The sequence below is a fragment of the Labeo rohita genome, chromosome 18, assembly GCF_022985175.1.
Source record: "Labeo rohita strain BAU-BD-2019 chromosome 18, IGBB_LRoh.1.0, whole genome shotgun sequence".
NCBI lineage: Eukaryota > Metazoa > Chordata > Actinopteri > Cypriniformes > Cyprinidae > Labeo > Labeo rohita.
The window spans coordinates 13,396,978-13,421,144 of record NC_066886.1 but is presented as its reverse complement, the minus strand read 5'-3'; the positions used below and the strand labels follow the sequence as shown (position 1 = coordinate 13,421,144).

Genomic DNA, 24,167 nt, shown 5'->3' with positions numbered 1-24,167 from the left:
TTTGTGTTTCATCTGTGTTGTTCATTATGTGGAAAAAATATGCATTTTACAGAAGAGACCATCCTTCATTCTTTAAAAATGGCCTGTGTCACATATAACGTCTTATTCAAGCAGACAGTTTCTCTGTGACATGCTGGATGGAGATGTCACATTTCAAGTAAAAATCTTTCCTAATTGTGTCCAGATGCATTTAAACCACATTAAATAATTTAGCTGCTAGACTTTCCTCTTACATAGCAAGAGTTTGTAGAAATTCCTATCAATTAATCATCAGAACATGAATAATTGATCCAAATGCAGTTTTGGTTTTATAAATGGGGATTCTCTACACTGTTCGCACTGACTGTTACCATTGCTCTGATGTAAACTGATGATTGTGTACAAAGTAGAGCTGTACGATTAATCGTTAGAAGATCACATCTTGATTCAATCACCAATGCCTTATTTCCTAATGACAACAATTCACTGTGTTTATTAAATCTTTGATAAAGTCATACCGGAACATTCAAGAACTATGAGAACAGTTATGTTTAGGTATGAAACAGCTTCACAAGCAGTCTTTTCAACTATTTATAGTTATGATATAAACACATATGTCTACTGTAGTGATCAAAATAAAGGCAATCATCTGTTAAATAACGTTTGTTGATTACAATGTTGATTACATTGTTTGGGCACTACATGGTGACAAGTCACTGTTAAAAATGTATTTGTCATTGAATCTTCATTCATGAGATCCTAATGTTCAAAAATGCAGATTTTTCAGTAATGAAACAAGTATTTATGAGTGAGTCAATGAATCATTTATTCAAGACATTTGTTAAAGAACACTGATTCGTTCACTATTAAACAAATTAAGTAATTTTGAGTGAGTCATTGAATTGTTCATTTAAGAGATTTGTTCAAAAACACCGATTCGTTCAATAATAAAACAAGTGCAGTATTTATGAGTGAGTCAATGAATTGTCCATTCAAGAGATTGGTTTAAAAACACTGATTTGTTCACTAATAAAATAAGTAAACTATTTATGAGTGAGTCACTGAATCATTAATTTAAGAGATTTGTTCAAAAATGTTGATTCATTCAGTAATGAAACAAGTGAAGTATTTACGAGTGAGTCAATGAATCATTCATTCAAGAGATTTGTTCAAAAACGCTGAATTATTTTGTAATAAAACAAGTGAAGTATTTATGAGTGAGTCAATGAATCGTCCATTCAAGAGATTCGTTCAAAAATGCTGAATTATTTGGTAATGAAACAAGTGAAGTATTTATGAGTCAATGAATCATTCATTCAAAAGATTCCTTCAAAAACGCTGATTCATTCAGTATTGAAACAAGTTAAGTATTTATGAGTGAGTCATTGAATCATTCATTCAAGAGATTTGTTCAAAAACGCTGATTTGTTCACTAATAAAAAAAGTGAAGTATTTATGAGTGAGTCAATGAATTGTTCATTCAAGAGATTCGTTCAAAAACACTGAATTATTCAGTAATGAAACAAGTGAAGTATTTATGAGTGAGACAATCGTTCATTCAAGAGATTCGTTAAAAATTACTGAATTTTTTTGTAATGAAACACCGATTAATTCAGTAATGAAACAAGTGAAATTTTTATGAGTCATTGAATCATTAATTCAAGAGATTTGTTCAAAAATGTTCAAATTAATAAAACCTTTTTGAATAGATTGCAGCAATTTATATTTTGCCACAGCCTCTAGTAAATGACATTATTTTGTTTAGAATTGTGGCAGAATCGTGATCTCTATTTGAAACAAAAAACGTGATTCTCAATTCATCCAAAATCGTGCAGCTCTAGTACAAAGCATTTTTCATTGAACTAATCTGACAAATTATAATCTATTTAACATTCTATATAATATTTTAATATATCTGATGATGACTATTTCAAGTAAAAAAAAAATACTGATAATTAATTGAATGTTAATTATTTTTCTTAAACATTAATGCATATTCTGCATACAAAAAATCCAAAAGCAGATTTTTTTTAATATGCACTCAAGTTAAAAGCAAATGACTATAAACAAAAATAATATGCCAAAAAGGTTTCTCAGCTCTAAACATTTAGCTTTTAAAGATGCTTTGCCCTCCCATTTGTACCTATTAAATACAATTACCAGAAAGCATTCACAGTCTGGTGTAATGTCTATATTGAAATTGCCAGAGCAATGAATTAATAAATGAAGAGAATTCTGTTCTTTTATTGATGATGTTTAAATATAGCTACTGTGAATTTAATGAGAAACTGAGAGTGGACTACTCAGTTCTCAATTCAAAGAACAGCATTTCTACACTAGACAAAATGGGAACGAGGCCATGTTCTTCAAAAACAAAACATTGTTTCCTAAAGGTAATGGATGCAAATTGAAAATCCTTAATTATAATTTAGAGGCTTTTGAGATGCCTTTCAATTACCTTAGGCATCTAAATATTTCTTAAAACCTGATGAAGCAGATCCAAGTATAAAAAACATCTAATGGTGTCCATCAACAGTTCAAAACAGCATTGGATTAAGTTAATATTTAATATAATATTTTCCCTATCACTTGAGTGTAATGCAATGGCTGTCATTCAACTGATATGTATGTTTTTAGCAGACGCTTGTAAATAAAATCAATATTTCAGTCTTTCTACTTTAAAATCTCATGTTTAAATCAATGTTTTTTGCTGCTTCTTTGTTTTTATTTGTTAAAAATACTAGCAATTTCTGAGTGAAAACTGAATTTTTTTCAGTGTACCGAAGTAAACAAATCACATTAACAGCAGTAACCAAAACAAGTGAGAATTCACCATACACAGGTTTAGAATCCACTCTCTAAGCTATGACTCCAGGCTCAAGACGAGGCTCACAGCAACTACAAACACACAAAACTTCTAAGACAAAGATTTAACGGCCTCAGCTTATCTTCCCTGGATCTCCTGGCGAGGATGTTACCACTGAACTACCAATGCTCTCTGCCACTCAGCGCATGCTAATATAATTAGAAAGCCCTTTAATGTCCTCAAGGCTCATTGTGAGCCTCATAAGTCTCACAGAAAATTGAAGCATAAAAGGGAAAAGAGAGTGATGGCTAAAAAGACAAGCAAAAATGTGGTTGAGTGGATGTTAAACAATCACTTCTGTAGAGATGAGGCTTACAGATTCTTCCTTTACTTGCACAGAAAACATGGCAAGCATTTTTAGCAGTTAATTTTATATGTAAGTATTATAATATGTAGTAATATGTCATTATTTACTGCATGTGAAATTAAACTGCAGGGTGCAACAACCGTAGGCAGAGGATCTGCTATATTAGAGCTGCAGTATAAAGACATCATCCTTTATATCCCAAGACAAGCTTGTAAGAGGTTAACGCTTCTTTAAATATTGAGGGTTCACGCATGCAAACAGTGCTGTGATGTGTGGCGCAACATTGACTCCAAGTGGCCACTCACTATAATTGCACTAGAATGTCAATATGCATGTCGCTTCACTCGTCTAATGCAAGTGTTGGATCTCAAATCTCTTGTAATTTCTCAGAACAGCAAAGCTTGTGAAGACTGAAATAAATGTTTGGACCAAGGAAATGCTATATATGGTAAACACATCCCCTAAGGGAACTACAGTGCCTTGCAAAAGTTTTCATACCCCTTCATGTTGAAGCCTTATGTTGAACTGCTTTAAATGACCTTTTTCCCATATCAATTTGTGACAGCTTTGCAAATTTATAATAAATAAAACACTGAAATAAGTACATTGCATAAGTATTCATACCCTTAACTTGTACTTGGTTGAAGCACCTTTACAGCCTTAAGTCTTTTTGGGTATGTGCAAAGGTTTGCACATCTGCATTTGGGAATTATCTGCCATTCTTCGCCTCAGTGGGGGCTGGCAGACATTTTTAGGTTTCTCCAAAAATATTTTATTGTGTTTAAGCCAAAGCTCTGGCTGGGCCACTCAAGAACATTCACAGAGTTGTCCATAAGCCACTCTTGGGTCATTGTCCAGTTGGAAGGTGAACCTTCTGCCAAGGGTGAGGTTCTGAATACTCTGGACCGGGTTTTCATTAGGGCTATTTCAATATTTTGGTGCATTGAGCTTTCCCTCTACTCTGAAAATCTGCCCCACAGCATGAGACTACTACCAGCACACTTTACTTTTGGGATGGTACTCTGCAGGTGATGAGCAGTGCTTGGTTTTTCTTCAAACATGTTGCTTAGAACTGAGGTTCATCAGACCAGAGAATCTTGTTTCTCACAGTTTGAGGATCCTTTAGGTGCTTTTTTGCAAATTCCAAGTTGGTTTTCATGTGTCTTCATGGGGGACTGAATTTGTACACACTGCCATAAAGAGCAGATTGGGGGAGTGTTGCAGTGATGTTTGTCCTACTGTAAGTTTCTTCTATCTGCATATATGATCATGGAGCTCAACTAGAGTGACCATCAGCTATCCATCAATTGCCCAGTTTGGCCAGGAGTTCCTAGAGTCTTCCATTATGGATAATGGAGGCTACGTGCTGCTGTGAACCTTCAATGGAGCAGATTTTTCCTGAAGTCCTCCCCAGACCTGTGCCTTGATGTAAGCCTGCTTCTGAGCTCTACAGGCAGTTCTTTTGACTTCAGGGCTTGGTTTTTGCTCTGATATGCATGTTCAGCTGTTAGACCTTTTATTGAGTTGTATGTGTCTTTCCAAATCATACTCAAATGAATTTACCACAGTTTAACTCCACTCGAAGTGTAGTAACATTTACAAGCAATATGAGTGCTCCTGAGCTCAATTTCAAGTGTTCCAGAAAAGGGTATGAACACTTACACAATGGAATCATTACATTTTATTTTATTTCTAATAAATTCCTTTTTAACATAAGGCTGCAACACAAAACGTGAAACAAAAGGGGTGTGAATACTTTTGCAAGGCACTGTAGTGATACACAAGCAATAATCAGGCCTTAAAGACAAAATATGTAAATTTTATGACATTTAATATCTTATTACTTTTAAAATAGAAAGATACCTTTGTGCAACATTTAGGGTATGTAAATACTTCAAATTAACTTAATTAACCTTCATATCAAATGTCTGGTCTTTCAATCTAAAAAAATGCTGGGTGGAATGCATGGACAAACCCAGCGACTGGGTTGTTTTGACTCAGCGGTTGGGTTAAATGAGTAAAATTTATTTTACTCAGCTATTTTTTTTATCAGACACATAATTACTATAGGTGTCGGCAATAATCAAAAGGTAGACATTTATTAATAATCAATTTTAAAAAATGTTTATTTAATTATTTATTCAACTGCTTAATAATTGTTCATTTTCTGAACATATTAATAAATGTTAATTTCCAACCTTTTTAGGTTCGTTTCTAAATAAAACTAAATAAAGGTAAATAAAACTACCCAGAAGCTGGGTAAACATTTAACCCAGTCACTGGGTTTGTCCATATTTCATCCAGCTCTGGGTTGTCTTTAACCCAGCATTTTTTAGAGTGTATCTGGTTTAAACCACTCAAGCTGATCTCCCAGCCTGGCTAAACTACTGTTTTGCTGGTTTTAGCTGGTGGGACAGCTGGTCGACCAGCCTGACCAGCTAATACCAGCTAAAGAAGAAAGAAAAACAAGAAAAACCATTCTGCTAAACTAACTATGACCAGGCTGGAAGACAAGATAAAATCAACCAACCCAGCAGGGATATAGCTATAGACAAAATACTTTATTATTAATCTCATATCACAACAGTTGCTCCTAGTTGTCCAGTTCACTAGTCCACATCCCAGTCCTATTTACTCCTATCCCTGTCTCATTTACTGTACTACCTCTTGTCTCCAGCCGCTATGTAATGCAATGTCCTTGGAGGCGCTCTAACCAACACAGGCAGCAGACAAGTTCAAGTCTCCAGCCAGTGTGCGTTTGTCTTCCACCGAGTCATCTGTGCTTCCAGCAATGGCCCTGCTAAAATCCACCAAGATTTTGACTAGTGTCGGGGCTCAGGCCCCTGTTCTAGCAGTGCTACAACTCCGTGCAAGGTAACCCGAGGCTTTATTTTTTTGTGTAAACACTCTGTTGCTAAGTTAGCTTGTGCTGCTAACAAGTTAGCGGACTGAGCATTAGAGCAGCACAGCACCTCTGAAAGTTACAGTAACGTTATGCCTCTCTACTGTAACACATGGGACATTAACCTTGTCCTTATAATTCAACATAGTTATAACTGTCGATATATAAGAGTGTATTATCTTTTAACAAGACATTTTAATAGTGTGTGACGACGGTCAACGTCAGAAGTTATTATATGTCATTAAGGCTTTGATAATCGATCAGAGTTCATGACATCAGCAGACTGACCAGATATTTTTCACGTTAAGTGTTTGTAATTATATGAGTGATATATTAAGTTCAGCTAGGCCTAACTGGCTACCGTCTGATTCAAGGTTGTTCAGTTTCAGTTTGGTAACATGATTGAGTTTCTGTGTTTACTGATGTTTCTATTAGTGAAAGTATAAGTTACATCAATAATCACTGTTCCTGCAGGTTGCCATGCACCTAAAAGCAACACTTTACTTTTTTTTTTTTTTTAATTAATTCACTTTATTTTTGTCTGCCAATTTTTATCTACTCATTAAATAATTTTCAGTTTCCTCTTAACTTTTTGTCAGCTTAGCAGCTAGCTGTTTTTTTTGTTATTTTTTTTGTTATCTGTTTTTTTTTAAATTTTTGTTACTACAAGGACATATTAATCCATAAATGTATTCTTTCCATGTTTGTGTGTATTTTATTATTTTTTTGATTACTCTTTATTTTATTCTGCTTTTTAAACTTGATATTTAGTCAGCTTTGGGTTTAATTATGTGTGACTGAAATTATGTGTGACCTTAACAGAAACATTACAAAAAGCAACATCTCATTACACCTACTTTTTCAAAACTGACCACTCACTACAGCCCATTTTCAGTCAGAAATATGCAAAAACACCCATATGCATTTTGGTTTTTGCTTATTGCTAAGAAAAAAAAGTAGTAGTGTGTCTCAAATGGAAAAAAGTGAACACGTAGTGTACACGTAGTATGGTTTTTATTGTAGTTTTAGTTGCTTATTGATACAAGGTGATTGACATTTAGTGCTGGGTTGAAATGGGTAGTGTGTGAACATGACACATGATTGGTTCTGATGCAGAGGGTGGGGTGTTACACACTTCTTTTCATTGGACTACTGCACTACTTTATGTGGGTGGGGTTTACAATGGAATTATACTCCCATTTTTACACCGGTAATTTAAATAGATGACCTACTGTTTGCCTGTGCGGGCTAACAGATACTTACATACTTTATTTAGAAGAACGTGGCCATTCTTAAAACTGTGCCAAGCATCCATCAAAACAATTACAGGCATGCGACATTGATGTGCTTAGCAGTAAAGGGATTTTTAAACTCCAGGTCAGACGTGACTGTATGTCTCACCAATGGTGGTAGAGGAGTTTAGCAGTGCAGTTCAAGCTTTTAATGACTTTCCTTCCAGTCTAAAGAACAGAAGCTCTGTAATGATAATCGCCTTATGAGAAATTTTAATGAGACGTCCAAAGAATGGGTAGATATTTCTCTAATGTATACGCAAATTGGTTTTAGAGTCAGACAGTGTAAAGACAAGGTGGTCTATTTTTAAATATTAGAAATGTTTGAACTTAAGTCTTCGGCACTGCTCCACATTCTTTGGAGTTCACAGCTAAAAGTGTTTGACCTCAGTTACTTTCAAAAGCCTGTGCAAGACCGTAAGTAAAATGTAACTTAAAGGGGTCATGGATTTTTTTTTGATTTTTTTAATATGTTCCTTGAGGTTTACTGATAATGTTAATAAAGTTTTTTGCACTAAATAAAATAAATAAATAAATATGTGACCCTGGACCACAAAACCATAAGTGTAATTTTTTTGTAAATTGACATTTCTACATCACCTGAAAGCTAAATAAATAAGCTTTCCATTGATGTATAATTGTTAAGAAAATATTTGACTGAGATACAACTATTTGCAAATCTGGAATCTGAGGGTGCAAAAAATATATATATATATATTGAGAAAATTGCAATGCATATTACTAATCAAAAGTTTTAATATATATACATTGGGAATTTAGAAAATGTCTTAATGGAGCATAATCTTTATTTAATATTCTAATGATTTTTGGCATAAAAAAGGTCAACTATGTATTTTTTGCTATTGCTGCAAATATACCCGTGCTACTTATGACTGGTTTTGTGATCCAAGGTCAGATATGTGGAAAAATTATTATTTTCAACCCTCATTCTGACCCTCTTTCTAAAAAGGGACGTGTCCTTTAAGGCTTTATGATTGGTTAACATCATTGCATAAGAAAACCGTATCAACACCCCCTCGCTATTGCCCTCTAATGTTTTGACAACATGATCAAAAAAATGGTCATTCCCAGATGAACCATTATGAAATCATTTACTTACCATTTGGGATGAAGCTGCAATCAGATCTAGTACCGCTTCATCTATCAACAAATGTTTCTTTGTGAACTCTCCAAGTCTCTCTCATGTCATGATTTCTCACCTTTAACTTTTAAATATTAATTAGACTTCTAAAATCTAATTTAATTTTTAAATATCAGTTTCCTATAACAATGCGCAGTCAGGAATATTTAACTAGAGCAGCGTACTTGCACTCAATAGTTAACTTAATGTTCTTGTTTTTTTTCTCAGCTCATGGTGGACTGAGGTACAGATGGGACCCCCTGATCCCATCCTGGGTGTCACGGAGGCTTTCAAGCGTGACACCAACCCCAAGAAGATGAACCTTGGTGTAGGAGCTTACAGAGATGATCAGGGCAAGCCGTATGTGCTGAGCTGTGTCCGAAAGGTGATCTTGCATATCTTACACACCTTCAAGGGTCAGATCACCCAAAAACTAAACCTTAGCTGTTGAACACAAACGACAACATTTTAAAGATTGTTGGTAACCAGAAAGTTAATAGTAGCCATTGGCTTCCATAGTCTGGAAAAAAATACAGTGGAAGGTAATGGCTTTTGGTTGAACTAACCCTTTCATTATTATGTAACAAATGGCGTATGTTATGCTATTGTCTTGTTCGATTTCACCTTGGTTATACTATTTTATCTTCCAAGACTCTCTTTTTTCGTTTTATAGCTGGCCGACATTTAAAACAGCAATTGTCCATAATGCTATCCATTTCTTATCAGCCAAATAAAGTTTTAATATTCTAATCCCTGCCCAAAACAAATGACAGATTTCGGTTTTGTCAGGCTGAGGCCCAGATTGCTGCTAAGAAGTTGGATAAAGAGTACCTTCCTATTGGAGGGTTGGCAGATTTTTCAAAGGCCTGCGCTCAGCTGGCTCTTGGACCTGATAATGAGGTCTTAAAGAGCGGAAGAGTAAGTACTTTAAAGCAAAACATTTTGAAAGCAAGTCTTTTGATTATTAAATTATTAGATGTGATTGTTAATTGCCAGTTTTCTTTGCCCACAGAGCATCACCGTCCAGACTATCTCAGGAACTGGATCTCTGCGTGTTGGTGGTAACTTTGTGGTATGCCATTTTCATATTTTTTGCTTCAGCTTTGAGTTTGTAATGCTGTGTTAGGGCTGATTGCTTTGGTTCAAGAATTTTTTTGTTTTAGTGATTTGGAATTATACTGAAGGATATGAAATGCAGTTCACCACAATTAGTCACATCTCTATCTCTCTCATTTTTTCTCAACTAGTCACGATTTCACAATGTGTCCCGGGACGTGTACCTGCCTAAACCCTCTTGGGGAAACCACACCCCTATCTTCAGAGATGCAGGCATGCAGCTGAAGGCCTACTCCTACTATGACCCCAAAACTTGTGGTTTTGACTTTAAAGGAGCCTTGGATGATATTTCAGTAAGAGAAAATGTTTTTATATCATATACTTTAAAGATTTTTTTTTATCTCTCCACTTTAGCCCTGATGTCTTTGAGGCTTTTAGTAGACCACAGCTACTGAAAGAGCTTACAGACAGAAGAGACAAGAAACACTAGATGCCATCCTGGCAGGATGTAAACATGTCGGCGATTGTCATGACGCCACAGCCACTGAAGGAGTTTCTCAGTGCGGTTTTAACTCGATATCTGGGGGTGTTTAGACTCCTTGTGGGGAAAAATCGATAGTACAACATACGGTTTAAGCCTACACTTACATCCATTGGCACCTGTGAGCTCTTTCAGGCACTGTGGTCATTGTATCAGTATTTTATTTCCAGAGTTGTGTATTCTGAATTGAGTTGCGGTAAAAATAGCAACAGGTAGCACCAGTAGCTCACGGAGCGCAACCATCATCAAAATAATGGCACACCCCCATAGTCCAAAATATAAAATTTCCATTATATTAAGCCATACATGTCATTGTGTGGGGGAACATCTACAAATGAATTAAGATTTTTTTATTTATTTCTTTAATAATCTCTTTCAGAAAATCCCTGAGAAAAGTGTGATTGTTCTGCACGCGTGCGCTCATAACCCCACAGGAGTGGACCCGAGGCCCGAGCAGTGGAAAGAGATGGCCGCTCTGATCAAGGTAACTGGTTCTGGCATTAAATTAAAGTCCAAAATACAGCTGACCGCAGGTCCCAGAAAAGCTACTCCGTGAAGTGACAGTGAGAGATAGGTGGAAAGCCTTATACATTATCTTTTCTGTTCCTTATCTTTGTGTTTGACCATTTGGACCGAAAGTAGAATGACTGTCCTCAGTTTCAAATGAATGACCGTTTTAGTGATAATAAGTTTCTTTGCTCTCATTTCAACAGAAAAGAAATCTCCTGGTGTTCTTTGACATGGCTTACCAGGGTTTTGCCAGTGGCGACACTGATCGTGACGCTTGGGCTGTGCGTTATTTCATCGAGCAAGGGCACAACGTTCTTCTGTCCCAGTCTTTTGCTAAGAACATGGGCCTGTATGGTGAGCATCAAATACAGTTAAAGTCAAAAGTTTACATGCACCTTGAAGAATCTACAAAATGTTCATTATTTTACCAAAATAAGACGCATCATACAAAATGCATGATATTTTTTATTTAGTACTGATCTGAATGAGATATTTCAAATAAAATACGTTTACATATAATCCACAAGAAAAATAATAGCTGAATTTATAAAAATGACCCTGTTCAAAAGTTTACATATACACTTAATTCTTAATGCTGTGTTGTTACCTGAATGATCCACGGCAGTTTTTTTTTTAGTGATAGTTGTTTCGTGAGTCCCTTGTTTGGCCTGCTGTTCTTCAGAAAAATCCTTCAGGTCCCACACATTCTTTGGTTTTTCAGCATTTTTGTGTATTTGAACCCTTTCCAGCCATGACTGTATGATTTTGAGATCCATCTTTTCACACTGAGGACAACTGAGGGACTAATGTGCAACTATTACAGAAGGTTCAAATGCTCACTGATGCTCTAGAAGGAAAAGCTATGCTTTAGGAGCTGGGGGTGAAAACTTTTGAACAGAATGGAGATGTGCACATTTTTGAACACAAGACCTTTGTTCATCTTAATATAAAATCACGGTTCAACCACTGATGTAAAATGGGCTATTTTAACGATGTCCCTCCTACCTGTCTGGGCCTTGAACATGGTAGTTGTGTTGCAGTCTAAGCAGGGTCAGAATCTCAGATTTCATCAAAAATATCTTAATGTGTGTTCCAGAGATGAACAAAGGGGTTGGAACAATGTGAGGGTGAGGTTATTTTGGGTGAACTATCCTTTTAAGAGTAGAAAAGTCAGTGCTCTGCACATTTGTGTTTTCAGGTGAGCGTGTCGGGGGCTTCACGGTGGTCTGTAAGGATGCTGAAGAGGCTAAGCGTGTGGAATCCCAGCTGAAAATTCTCATCCGGCCCATCTACTCCAACCCCCCAATGAATGGAGCTCGTATCGCCTCCACTATTCTCACCACGCCTGAACTCTACAAAGAATGGTGAGATAAAGCCATGAGATAAAGTCCCATGAGCCAATGAGAACTGAGCTCTACAGACTGTTGCTTTTACCGTTAGGCTCGTGGAGGTGAAAGGCATGGCCGACCGCATCATTAAGATGAGGGAGATGCTTGTGTCGAACCTGAAGAAGGAGGGCTCCACTCAGAACTGGCAGCATGTCACTGACCAGATCGGAATGTTCTGCTTTACGGGACTCAAACCGGAACAGGCAAGTGCATTCTGGAAATCTCTGATAAGGCCTCAGCTATTTTCACTATCAGCATTTTCTCACTGGCTTTGTCTTCTTTATGGCTCTTTGGCAGGTGGAGCGTCTGATTAAAGAATTCTCGATATACATGACAAAAGACGGACGAATCTCTGTGGCTGGTGTGACGTCTGCAAACGTGGGATACCTAGCACACGCCATCCACGCTGTTACCAAGTGAAGCTGGCACTAGAGACTGCAGCTGCAGCAGACGGAGAGCAAGAAAAAGCAACTTAGATGATATAAAGTCAGCTGCTGCGTGTCTTTTAGGACCAGATATGAAATAGGACTAATGTAGACTTCCAGTTCACGTAATTTGGTATATTAATGTTAATTCATGACTTTGAATGTGAACCCCTCAATAAGTTAAGGCAGGATTCCTCCTTTCAAAATGAAAAAACAAGCTTTAAAGATACCACTTATCATGATTTCCTGTGTCAGAACTGATAAGAATGTTTTTATGGTACAAAATGTTCCGATAGAACAGTTAACGACATTTCATCATCTTTTTGTTTTTTTTAGAACAACAACTAAATAAGAATCATTACCCTATATGCTTTTAATTTATAGAAACCACTGAAAAGAGTAAACCAGGTTTCATGTTTGGACATTAATTGCAAAATACTTGAAGTACTGTAATCAGTTACCATGGTCATTTCACCTAGAGGTGCATAAACAGTTATGCTTATCAAAATTATGATTCAGCATTAAAGGTCTTTCTGAGCTGTAGCACATTCTTGCACGTTTATGACTGTAATGCACTTATTCAATACTGCAGCGTAAGCTCATTACTTGTGATGAAAGATTGCCCATGATGTGTGCACCACGTGTTCTGGTGTAATATAAATTTATTTAGCACTTTTGTCTAGCATTTCCAAATGTCACACATAAATAATTTCATAAATCATTATGCAGAACTACTTTTGTGTTTTGTCCTAGCCATTAAACTCATGATGGGTCAGACATTTTAAAACATTGTCAGTGCATTTATAGATAAAATTGATTAAAGACTCATTTTGGAATGAAAACTGACCACAGTATAACAGATACTTCAGTGGTTATTTGATGCTTTAAAAAAAAGCTTTGTGTGTGGATGTTGCTTATGTGCCGTTTGTGAGAATTTTTGTTGAAAAACTGTTCAAATATGTATATTTGTGTAACTAATTAATGTGGTCCTAAAGCAAATTTAAGAAATTTCAACCGAAGTTCTCTGGAACAGACATAGAAATGTCACGAGTGATACTGTACCATTGTTTAAACAATGAACAAAAGAATAAAAGTGAGCTCAACGAAAACTCACGTGTTCAGTATTAAGTGAAAGCTTATGTAAAGAACGCTTTGTGGGTCGCTCATAATAAAGTATTTTGAAATAAATTAAATATGGCGAAGCGAAGCTTCAAGGGAATTGGTGACGCAATGGAGACAGCTGATTCCCGGATCACGTGATTCAAGACGATACCGTCATCAAACCGGCATGTAACTTGTATCGTCTTGTTCATGATAGGACATTTAACTCGTGCTCTCGAATAAAGTGACAAAATGGCTCATGCGTTTAAAAACTGTTCAAACCTTATGGTCACCGGTGCCAATCGAGGCCTCGGGCTGCAGATAGTTGAGACTCTGGCAACGGGAGGATTCTCTCCCGGGAAGATTATCGCAACTGCTCGCAATCCAGATGGAGCCAAGGTAATTGTGCGAGCAGACAGTAACGTTAGTATTTGCATTAGACTTACTGTACAAACATTATAAACCAGCCCCAGATCATTTTCAATCATCTTAGCTGCAAGAGAATGTTGAGAATTAAGATCACATGCAACATCAACATTATAGGTTATGTTAATATATAAGAATAAGTGTGCATATTTACCTTCTTTTAGTTTTTAAGTGATATATATATTTTTTTAAAGAACAGCTATTGCATGTAGCTTAATTATTACGCATTCTTAAAGGCGCACGTGTATTTATAAAAGAAAAAAAGATTAAAATAGCTAAAGGCTTGTTTGTTTTATAGGAATTGCAAAAGTTGGCCGGAGAGCATCAAAACATACACATTATTAAACTGGGTAAGTACTAAAGCACTGTTTAGTTTGAAACAGTGGTTCTCGGATGGTTTTGCTTCATGACCTAAATTTTTTATTGGACATTAGGTGGCGAGCTAACACAACAAAACACGTGCACAAAATCCCTCAAGACATGAATTAAAGAATTATAATAACAATAAACTGCCATGAAATTGGTAGTTTTGTAAATCCGTAAACAACGGCAAATGCGCCTTAAACTTGGGGTAAATAGGGAAGGGTCCGATTTTCTTTTAATTTACGTTTTCTTTTAAATGGTTTAGTGGATGAGTGTATGTTGCCTAGTTTTTTTTCTCTTCTGTGGGGAAAACAACATCAAAAAGAACTTCAGCCCATTTTTGGCTGGTGATACACCCGATGTGAACCGTGATTTAGAACAAGCTGTAATTGAAATTAAGAGGGTCATGGATTTTTTTTAGTATTTTAATGTGTTCCTTGAGGTTTACTGTTAACTTTATAAATGTTATATATATATATATATGACCCTGGACCACAAAACCAGTCTTAAGTCGTTGGGGTATATTTGTAGAAATAGCCAAAAATACATTGTATGGATCAAAATTATAGATTTTTCTTTTATGGAAAAAATCATTAGGAAATTAAGTAAAGATGTAAAGATCATGTTCCATTAAGATATTTTGTAAAATTCCTGTACTGTAAATGTAAATGTATTAAAACTTAATTTTTGATTAGTAATATACATTAAGAACATTATTTGAAGAAATTTGAAGGTGATTTTCTCAATATTTTGATTTTTTTGCACCTTCAGATTCCTGATTTTTAAATAGTTGTATCTCGGCCAAATATTGTCCTATCCTAACAAACTATACATCAATGAAAAGCTTATTTATTCATTTGATGTATACATCTCAATGACCCTTACGACTGGTTTTGTGATCCAGGGTCACATATATATTTCAACCCTCATTCTGACCCTCTGTCTAAAACAACCTGTTTTAGGGGGCGGGTTTTTTAAGACTTGTCAGTAATCGTCCAGTGTTATGATTTGCTAACGCCATCGCATAGGTAACCGTATCAACTCCCCCTCACTATTAAAAGTCTTTTGGCAACATGATCAAAATAAAACTGTCAGTTCCAGACAAAGCATTATGAAATTATTTACTTACAGTTTGTGATGCAGCTGCAGTCAGATCTATAGTAGTCAACATTTGAAGTGGATCAAAAAAGTTGTCCTAAGACAAGAACAGGTACTGTTTTGGTTTTAGGACAACTTTGATGAAAGGTTTTGATCCACTTCAAATGTTGACTACTGTAGTACCGCTTCATCTTCAACAAATGTTTCTTTGTGAATTCTCCATGAAACCGTGCCTCGTTTACAAAAACAAAATTTTCAGAACAATCCTCTGACATGATCCGAGATGGCACTAAAAATAAACTATCCACTTGTTCCTTACACTGGGAACCTTCTGATATCTGTACAAAGAAACAAACTAGATGTTTAAACCAAATGCATTAAAGCGAACATTCTTTCACTCAATTTGTCCTGTTGACGACAGACTAAAGCGCGTGGACTGTGTCCAAAAGCGAACGTGCATCTGCAGTGATTGTAATTTCTATTTGTTTTTTACGCTCAACACTCACATTCAGCAGTTTCACGTGATCCGCCGTAGCGGCTGAACACCATTGGATGATTATTTGGTAATGTCTTGCTTTGGAGGTGGTGTTTATGCAAACGACTGCACCCGGGTGACATCACGTCGTACCTCGGATCCAAACAAGGACGTATTAAGCATACAAAGACCTCTTCAATGTCAAAATATCATGACCTCTTTAATGTTTTTTTTTTCCCTCAGTCTGTGTTAATCATGGACATCTCTGTTACTAGATGTTACAAGTCAGGAGAGTATAGAGAGTGCTGCGTCTGAGGTGGAACAGCTTGTTCAGAAGGAGGGTCTCAACTGTCTCATCAACAATGCTGGAATTAATGTAGTTGCCAACCTTGAGACAGTCACTGCAGATAAGATGTTGGAAAACTTTCATACCAACTCTGTTGCTCCGTTGATGATCACCAAGGTTTCATTTCGCAAATTAAGTCTACGACAATATATGCACATATGTACTTTCAAAACAAATGTCTGAAAACGTTCTAACTTACTGAGCTTGTCACGCAGGCCGTGCTCCCACTGCTGAAGCGAGCAGCTGCAAAGGGAACGGGGATGGGCATCCACAGAGCAGCAGTCATCAATATGACGTCCCTACTGGGTTCAGTCGAGCTTTACTGGGGTGATCGTGCCAACAGTTTCAAATGGTACCCATACAGAACATCAAAGGTTTGTGATATTGTGTTCCTGGAGCTTCATGTTAAGATAAAAGCTTTAATTCCCAGGGAAGATGTCTGTGAACATATCAGCTGAGATACTGAGTTGCGTTTGCTTTATATCAGAGTGCACTAAATATGGTCACCAGATGCTTGGCAGTAGACCTGGAGGCAGATGGGATCTTGTGTATGGCTCTGCATCCAGGCTGGGTTCGCACTGATATGGGTGGACCTGACGTGAGTCTCTTTCTTCTATCTGTTCTATCTGCTGTTACCGGACGTCCAAACAAGTGATGGACTTTTATGGTTTGTTGAATGTTTTCTATACAGGCACCACTGAGTCCTGAGGAAAGTATTTCCTGTGTGTTGTCTGTGATCGGTGGTTTGACTGAAAAGGATCATGGGTCATTTCTTCACTACACTGGTGAACAACTACCCTGGTGATGCTGCAGATGGTTTTTAGATACAAGCAATAGACACTTTATTTTGCTTTGTTATATGTATATATGTACTATATGTGCAGTCAAAAGTTTACATACACCTTACAGAAACAAGGAATCACACGATGCATTAAGAGCCGGGGGGTGAAAACATTTGAAGATCAGGGTAAACTTATTTTGTCCTCTGGGGAACATATCTTCTGTTGCTTTCAGAAGGGCAGCACTAAATGGAAAAAAATATGATATTTAGGCAAAATAAGAAAAATGTACACATCCTCATTCCATTCAAAAGTTTACACCCCTGGCTCTTAATGCATTGTGATTCCTTCTGAAGCATTAGTGAGCGTTTGAACCTTCTGTAAAATTTGCATATATTATTTCCCTTGGTGCACTATATGCAAACATCTTTTATGTGAAATATTTTATTCAGGTCAGTACTAAATAAAAAAAATAGCTTGCATTTTATATGATCCCTCTTGTTTTGGTAAAATAATTAACGTTTTGCAGATTCTGCAAGTTGTATGTAAACTTTTGACCTCATCTGTATGTACAATGTGTATTTACATATTAAAAAGCAACATTCTAGTTCAGGGTTTTTCTTTTCCTATTTATGAAATGTATGTTAATATTTGGGATGGTGAATGTTACAGCAGTCAGAATGTTACAGCATGCCTAGAAAATAATGAAAAACTTTAAACCACTTTTTCTTGTTTAACCACAACAAACAGCCACAATTCTGAATGTTATTCACAATTTAAGCTATCTTTATGAATTACAGCAGGGCATGGACATGAAAAACTACCTTTCATCCTATGTATCATATATTTTTGTAGAGTTGTAGAATGCTTTATATAGTAAAGGTTGTGTTGACATTAAATGAGTTTGCTATTATTGTTAACACCAAATCAAAAAACTGTATATGTATGAATAAAGCTGTGTTTAGTAACATGTTTCGAATATTCTGATTTGCTTTTCTAATAATTGTATTTCATGGTGACAAAATAGCCATTTCTTTACACAAATTTGAAGACATAACTGTTTTCTTATACACACATGCAGCCTTTCAAGTACATAAACAGTCCATATCTTTGAATTTAGGTGTATCTCACTGCACGGTGCAGTTATGTCTGTTTTACTATTATAAATTATTTCATCATAACAATCATCTACTGACTTTTCATGTAGAATATGACAATTCTATGACTACTGAGGCAAACGGAGGTTCTCCCAGGTACAATACTGACACTCTTTTCCATAAGCAATAATCTAATCTTACAAGCTGTGGATATTTGGATACAGACAGTGATAAACTAGCCATTGAATTTGCACGGTGTAGCAGGGTAGTGCAGAGAGAGCAATTCTACATTTGCCAATGAACATATCCATCTTAAGTTTCAGCTAAGCTTCTTGAAGGCAGTGTATATGAAGCCTGTTTAATGAACAAGTGCTCAAACAGGTTTGCTCTTATGTTTGCTGATCATCTGTCAGGTGATCACTGTCAACTATATCTCAATATGGATCCGCTCCGGTCATAGTTTATTCCCAAAATGGAACTAATGGAGGAAAATTAAAGCTTTAAAAGGTAAGGTTTCTACCTTTGCTTCTTTTAATAAGTGCTTTCCTTTTAAAAATACACTTAATATGCCTAAAGAATCCACCATTGTCTTTGCCTGGGGAGTATCTCCAAACAGACATACATTTAAAAATACTTAATAAGGTATATTTTATGCTTTATATAGTATATAAAGTATATAAAATGATCTGATTCTTGTCAGGCTAAATAAGAATTTAAACCAATATCAACAAACCCAATAAAAATAACTTTATGTTTTTATTTCCAGGTCCATACATGGCAGAAAGACATGATTATCATTGCCATTTTGGGTTTGTCCTTCGGAGGAATTCACCTGACATTCTCAGAGGAATTGGAATATGGTATTTTGGGCATATCTGTTGTCCTTTTCCTTATGGCCCTTTGCCTTCTGATATGGCAAATTTACCGCTTCTGTACACAGATTCCTATTTCACAAAGACCTGGTAAGTTTTCAAGCAAATTAATTGCTTGATTTTTATATTTGACCTAATATTGCACAAGATTAGTCATACTGCTATTGACAGTTGTAGTCTTAGATAAGCATTTAGTATGTGTGGTTTAGATGTTATTATTTGTTATATCTACAGTACTGTTCAAAAGTTTGACGCCATTAAGATTTTGTTGTTGAATACTTGAAAAAAACTTTTATTGAGAAAGGATTCACTTAAATGGTCAAAGTAAGCAGTAATGACACTTATAATGTTACAAAAGTACATAAATACATTGTTCTTTTGAACTTTCTAATCATTAAAGAAATAAAATGTATTATGGTTTAAAATCAAAATCAGAATCAGCATATTAGAATGATTTCTGAAGGATCGGGTGATACTAAAGACTTAAATATATGCTTTTATTGCATTTGTGATCAAATAAAGTCTTGGTTAACATGTTAGCATGAGAGACTTCTTTTAAGAACATTAAAAATCTTACTGACCCATAACTTTTGAACAGTATGTCTAATAATAAGGTACAAAACACATGCTAACTGGATTTATGCAGAATAGCTATCAACATCTATTTGAATCCAGTGAATATTTTGTTAGCAGATAGCCTGTTGGCTAGGAGTGGAGGTTTTCAGTATGCTACACAAACAAATGACGCTAAGGTAAGATTCATCACTTGAAATGCATCCATTTTGTACTGTGTTTGCTTCCTTAGTGTTTGCTTGCTCTGACCTAGATCAAACAAAATAGATTAAGAACATGTTTCACAGATGGTTTGCTTTGGTTGCCAACCGCATGTGTGTATTTCTAAATATCCCATAAGACTATGACTATACTAAACCAGATACACACTCTATCCATCAGATGGAGGTTTTTTATGAGGAAATGAGCCACCGCCTGTCCCCTGGCACTTCTAACATGGGCAGTACTTTAGATCTAGCAAGCATGGAAGATCTGGAAGAGGAGAACATCCAGGGATCTCTGCGCTTTTCACTCTTCTACGATCAGCTGCAGTCTAAACTGGTGGTGACCGTACTGGACGCCCAGGATCTGGCCGTGCGAGAGTTCAGCAACAGCGTTGACCCGTTTGTTTGGGTACGTTTGCTGTGGGCAGAAAGAGAGGATGAGGAGCAGAGCTCAATGCAGTGTGTTCTGGACGAATGGCAGACACGTCTGGTAAAAAAGAGCTGCAGTCCTGTGTTTGGAGATCAGTTCTCATGCACTCTAGCTGAGGAGGAAGTATCAAGAGTCACTGTTAGATTTGAGGTACGTAATGGGCCTTGCATCCTATTTTATCACGATGCGGTAATTCATTTTAGATTGCTTCTTTTAGGTTAGGGATTTTGATAAATACTCAAGACATGGAGTTCTAGGAGAGGCCCGTGCTGCCCTTAACAGTCTGAAGCTCTCATATCCCCTGGAGTTAAGAGAGGATCTGCAAGTACCCAAGAAAGTAAGTTTTATCCAATTACAACAAATTGGGAATTAAGGCTACATTCACACTATTAGTTTTTGGGATTGACAACAGCATTAACTAGGTGTGAGTCTCGAAGTGTCCCGTTCACACAGCAGCTTACAGAAGCGTCTCGAATACTGTCTATATGAAAGTGCGATGGTATTCCTTACCAGTAACCATAGTAACACAGACCAAAGTAATATCAAAGGTGGTGACGCGCACAAAACTGAAAGTCTTATTACTTTCTGGTTATAGAATACGGTTGTCACACCCGTAAATAACAGTACTGTGTGTGAACGTAACCGTATTAGGGACAAATACAGGACTGACAACCTTATTCTGCTGCTGTGTGAACGTTGCTTTTGAGATGAGGAACAACTGGTACGTTTTCTGTGTAGGACATGGTTGGTGAGGCACTGCTCTCTTTGAAATACTTGCCTACATCTCAGAGACTGGAGGTGGGAGTGTTGAAGATCCGTACAATATGTCATCCCAAAAAGACTATGAGAGGTGAGGCATAACAAGTGTATACTTCTACAAAAGTGGAATTGTTGAAGAGCATTCGAAACTACTTATAGCCTTGTAAAAATTAAAGGGTTAGTTTACCCCAAAATTTAAATTCTGTCATTAATTATTCACCCTCATGTCGTTCCAAACCCGTAAGACCTTTGTTTATCTTCATAACACAAATGAAGATATTTTTGATGAAATCCGAGAGCTTTCTGACCCTGCATAGACAGCAACGCATAATAAATGACGTCAAATTACTTTTGATTATTTTTAAAGTGTTTGTTGATTATACCCGCAGCTCTGTATGCCAGAACCAGTGTTACCTGCAACCACTGCAAGCTTCGACATCAGAGGACAGCACAGAAGCAGCGCTGGGAGGTGACTGTGTTCAATGAGGTCCTGACCTTTGTGTTGCCAGATCAACAAATTAGAGAGTGCACCATTATAGTGTCTGTTTACGAAATACAGCCTTCAAAGAAGTCTTTCAAGCGTTTGATTGGTCACATCCACATTAAAAAGGCCAAGACCTCAGAAAATGAGCACTGGACGCTGATGATGCAATCACTACGACAGCCAATCGCTAAGTGGCATTTAATCTTCATCTGAATACTGCTTATGTTTACTGACGCATGCACACGCTTCCATTTCCTGAGGTGGGAGGTCGTACTTCCGACTTTTGTGTTGGTTTACAGGTTGGAATGTGGAAACCTATGCGCTGTCAAAAAAAAATGTTGAATCTGGTTGCTCATTGGGTTTAAAACACTTGACGATAGAGACGATAAAGGTTTTAATGTGTGTTTCTTTAACTATGTAATTTACTCACCTCCTTGTCATCCAAGATGTTCATGTCTTTCTTTCTTTCTTCAGTCATAAATAATGTTTTTTTAAGCAAAACATTTCAGGATTTCTCTCCATATAGTGAACTTCTATGGTGCCCCCAAATTTGAACTTCCAAAATGCAGTTTAAATGCAGCTTCAAAGGGCTTTAAACAACCCCAGCCAAGGTAAAAGGGTCTAGTGAAAGGATTGGTTATTTTCTAAAAAATTTACAATTTATATACTTTTTAACCTCAAACGCTCATTATGTCTAGCTCTGCGTGAACTCGTGACAGTTAGGGTAGGTCAAAAAACTCCCATCTCATTTTCTCCTCCAACTTTAAAATCATCCTACATAGCTGTTTTACCTTTTTTTGTAAGGGCGTTTGATTAGCTTTGCACGTTTGACCTACCCTAACTGTCTTAAACCGGAGTTCACACAGAGAGCTAGGCAAGATGGGCATTTGAGGTTAAAAGGTATATAAGTTGTCATTTTTTAAAAGAAAACAACCAATCGTTTCACTAGATAAGACCCTTCTTCCTCAGCTGGGATCGCTAGAGCCCTTTGAAGCTGCATTTAAACTACATTTTAGAAGTTCAAACTCAGGGGCACCATAGAAGTCCACTATATTGAGAGAAATCCTGAAATGTTTTCCTCAAAAAACATAATTTCTTTACGACTGAAGAAAGAAAGACATGAGTGGGCACAGCCATTTGTAAATTTTATAGGTTTGGCTCCCAGTCTCATTCACATTCAGCTATCTTTGAGGTGTGCAAAATAGCTCGTTTTGCAGCTTGACATTGCAAATTGGTGTTACCATATTATTTTAATGCATTATCTTAATTATGAACACGCTAGTTTGCAGTAACGAGGAGATCTTCTCGTTATTACCCTATAGCGGCTAATCAACCGGAAATATCATCTATAAACTTACTTACACGTTGGAAAAAAAGGTGGATAAAGTTTGTCATTGTACACAGAACATCAGTTCAGAAACATTTCTGCCTCATGGTCATCTCAAATAATTACTACTAGCATATTTTCTCCTCCTAAGGTTTATTTCATTGCTGCAATTTAATGTATTCTAAATACCAGTCATTTTTATATTCTTTGCTTCATTTAGAGCTTGTTCGGAAATGATACACAATAAAACATTCAATTCAAAAGCGATATTTACCTCGATTTTTCATTTTCAAACCACATCGTGTCTCCTCCCTGGTGAAAAAAACCAGGGAGGTCCTGGGGCTGGTCCTTAGCTGGTTTATGCTGGTCCTTTGCTGGTTCATGCTGGTCCTTGACCAGCAACATGACCAGCAAAAACCAGCAAAGGACCAGCTTAAACCAGCATCAAAACCTACCTAACCAGCATTCCAGCATCAAAACATACCTACCAGCATATGCTGGTTTTTTCCACCAGGGCTCTCAAGCATGCTGTTCACTGAGACTGCTTTCGGTGTTTAAAAACAATTATGAACTTTAAAAAAAGCTAAGCTACTAGGTAGTTCAATGTGGTGAAAATGTCAGTGCTTGTATTTGGAAATATTCATAATGATTGAATCCTCATTGACGTGTTTACCAAGCTAATTTAAATCAGCTGTATATTTTTGTTTTTGTATGACAAGGTTCAAACTATATCCACAAGATGGCTCTATAACACTATGAGACTAATGAAGCTTATCTGTTTTAACGTCAACACGTCAGACCTCTGAATGAGCCATTTAAAATAGCTGGACAGAACTCGTGTTGTCGTTTTACGGAACAAATAAAGAGTTCATATCTGATGACATTGTCATTCGAATGCGCCACCACAGTTCTAACAGATCAGAAGAGTTTTTTGTCATTTGGCCAACTAAAATACAGAAAAATGAGCACATTCATATGTGATTCAGCAAGCCTGCAATGCATTTAAATATTTAAATGACAGTAAACTGTCACCATTTTGGATTGAACAGAACAAGCATGTGATATCCTTCTTTCCAATCATCTCTCCACACTGAATGTGTCTATAATGAAGGATGTTTCACAGATGGATTTGTGCTGCAAAAGTTGCACACATCACCCATCAGTTCCAGCCCACTGAAGCACTGGCTCACTGCTAAAATTGCAAAGCCAGACTCAGCACTTGAGAAGGCTGCGTCGTTAGTGTGATGCAAGGATAACAACGTTTGGAAGGAGAACAGACCCACACTACCATTTAAACAGATGAGCGTCTCAGTGGCGTTTTTTTTAGTTTTGGCCTGCCTCCAGATTGTTTGAAGTTACTGCCGAGCAACTGATCCAGTCATCTTGTAGACAAGTAGATAGTGAATTAAGGCAAACATCACGACTTT

General features: G+C 36.7%; 3 protein-coding genes across 3 annotated transcripts; all 3 read left to right on the top strand.

Moving 5' to 3' along the window:
- The first annotated feature begins 5,841 nt into the window (after positions 1–5,841).
- Positions 5,842–13,131, top strand: got2a (glutamic-oxaloacetic transaminase 2a, mitochondrial). Its single transcript, XM_051135250.1, has 10 exons — positions 5,842–6,026; positions 8,716–8,872; positions 9,277–9,405; positions 9,500–9,559; positions 9,735–9,896; positions 10,464–10,568; positions 10,798–10,948; positions 11,793–11,958; positions 12,035–12,185; positions 12,280–13,131. The coding sequence occupies exons 1-10, from the start codon at positions 5,944–5,946 to the stop codon at positions 12,400–12,402; spliced, it is 1,287 nt and encodes a 428-aa protein (XP_050991207.1). The 5' UTR covers positions 5,842–5,943; the 3' UTR covers positions 12,403–13,131.
- A 531-nt stretch (positions 13,132–13,662) lies between these two features.
- si:dkey-12e7.4 (uncharacterized protein LOC558132 homolog) lies at positions 13,663–17,965 on the top strand. The gene is made up of 6 exons (XM_051135251.1): positions 13,663–13,907; positions 14,233–14,284; positions 16,146–16,333; positions 16,432–16,590; positions 16,704–16,814; positions 16,908–17,965. Exons 1-6 carry the CDS (start codon positions 13,761–13,763, stop codon positions 17,019–17,021), a joined length of 771 nt encoding a protein of 256 aa, XP_050991208.1. The 5' UTR covers positions 13,663–13,760; the 3' UTR covers positions 17,022–17,965.
- Positions 17,966–18,400: 435 nt separating this feature from the next.
- syt19 (synaptotagmin XIX) lies at positions 18,401–21,899 on the top strand. The gene is made up of 7 exons (XM_051135490.1): positions 18,401–18,599; positions 18,859–19,054; positions 19,655–19,716; positions 19,919–20,320; positions 20,388–20,507; positions 20,909–21,020; positions 21,319–21,899. The coding sequence occupies exons 2-7, from the start codon at positions 18,880–18,882 to the stop codon at positions 21,624–21,626; spliced, it is 1,179 nt and encodes a 392-aa protein (XP_050991447.1). The 5' UTR covers positions 18,401–18,599; positions 18,859–18,879; the 3' UTR covers positions 21,627–21,899.
- Positions 21,900–24,167: the final 2,268 nt, after the last annotated feature.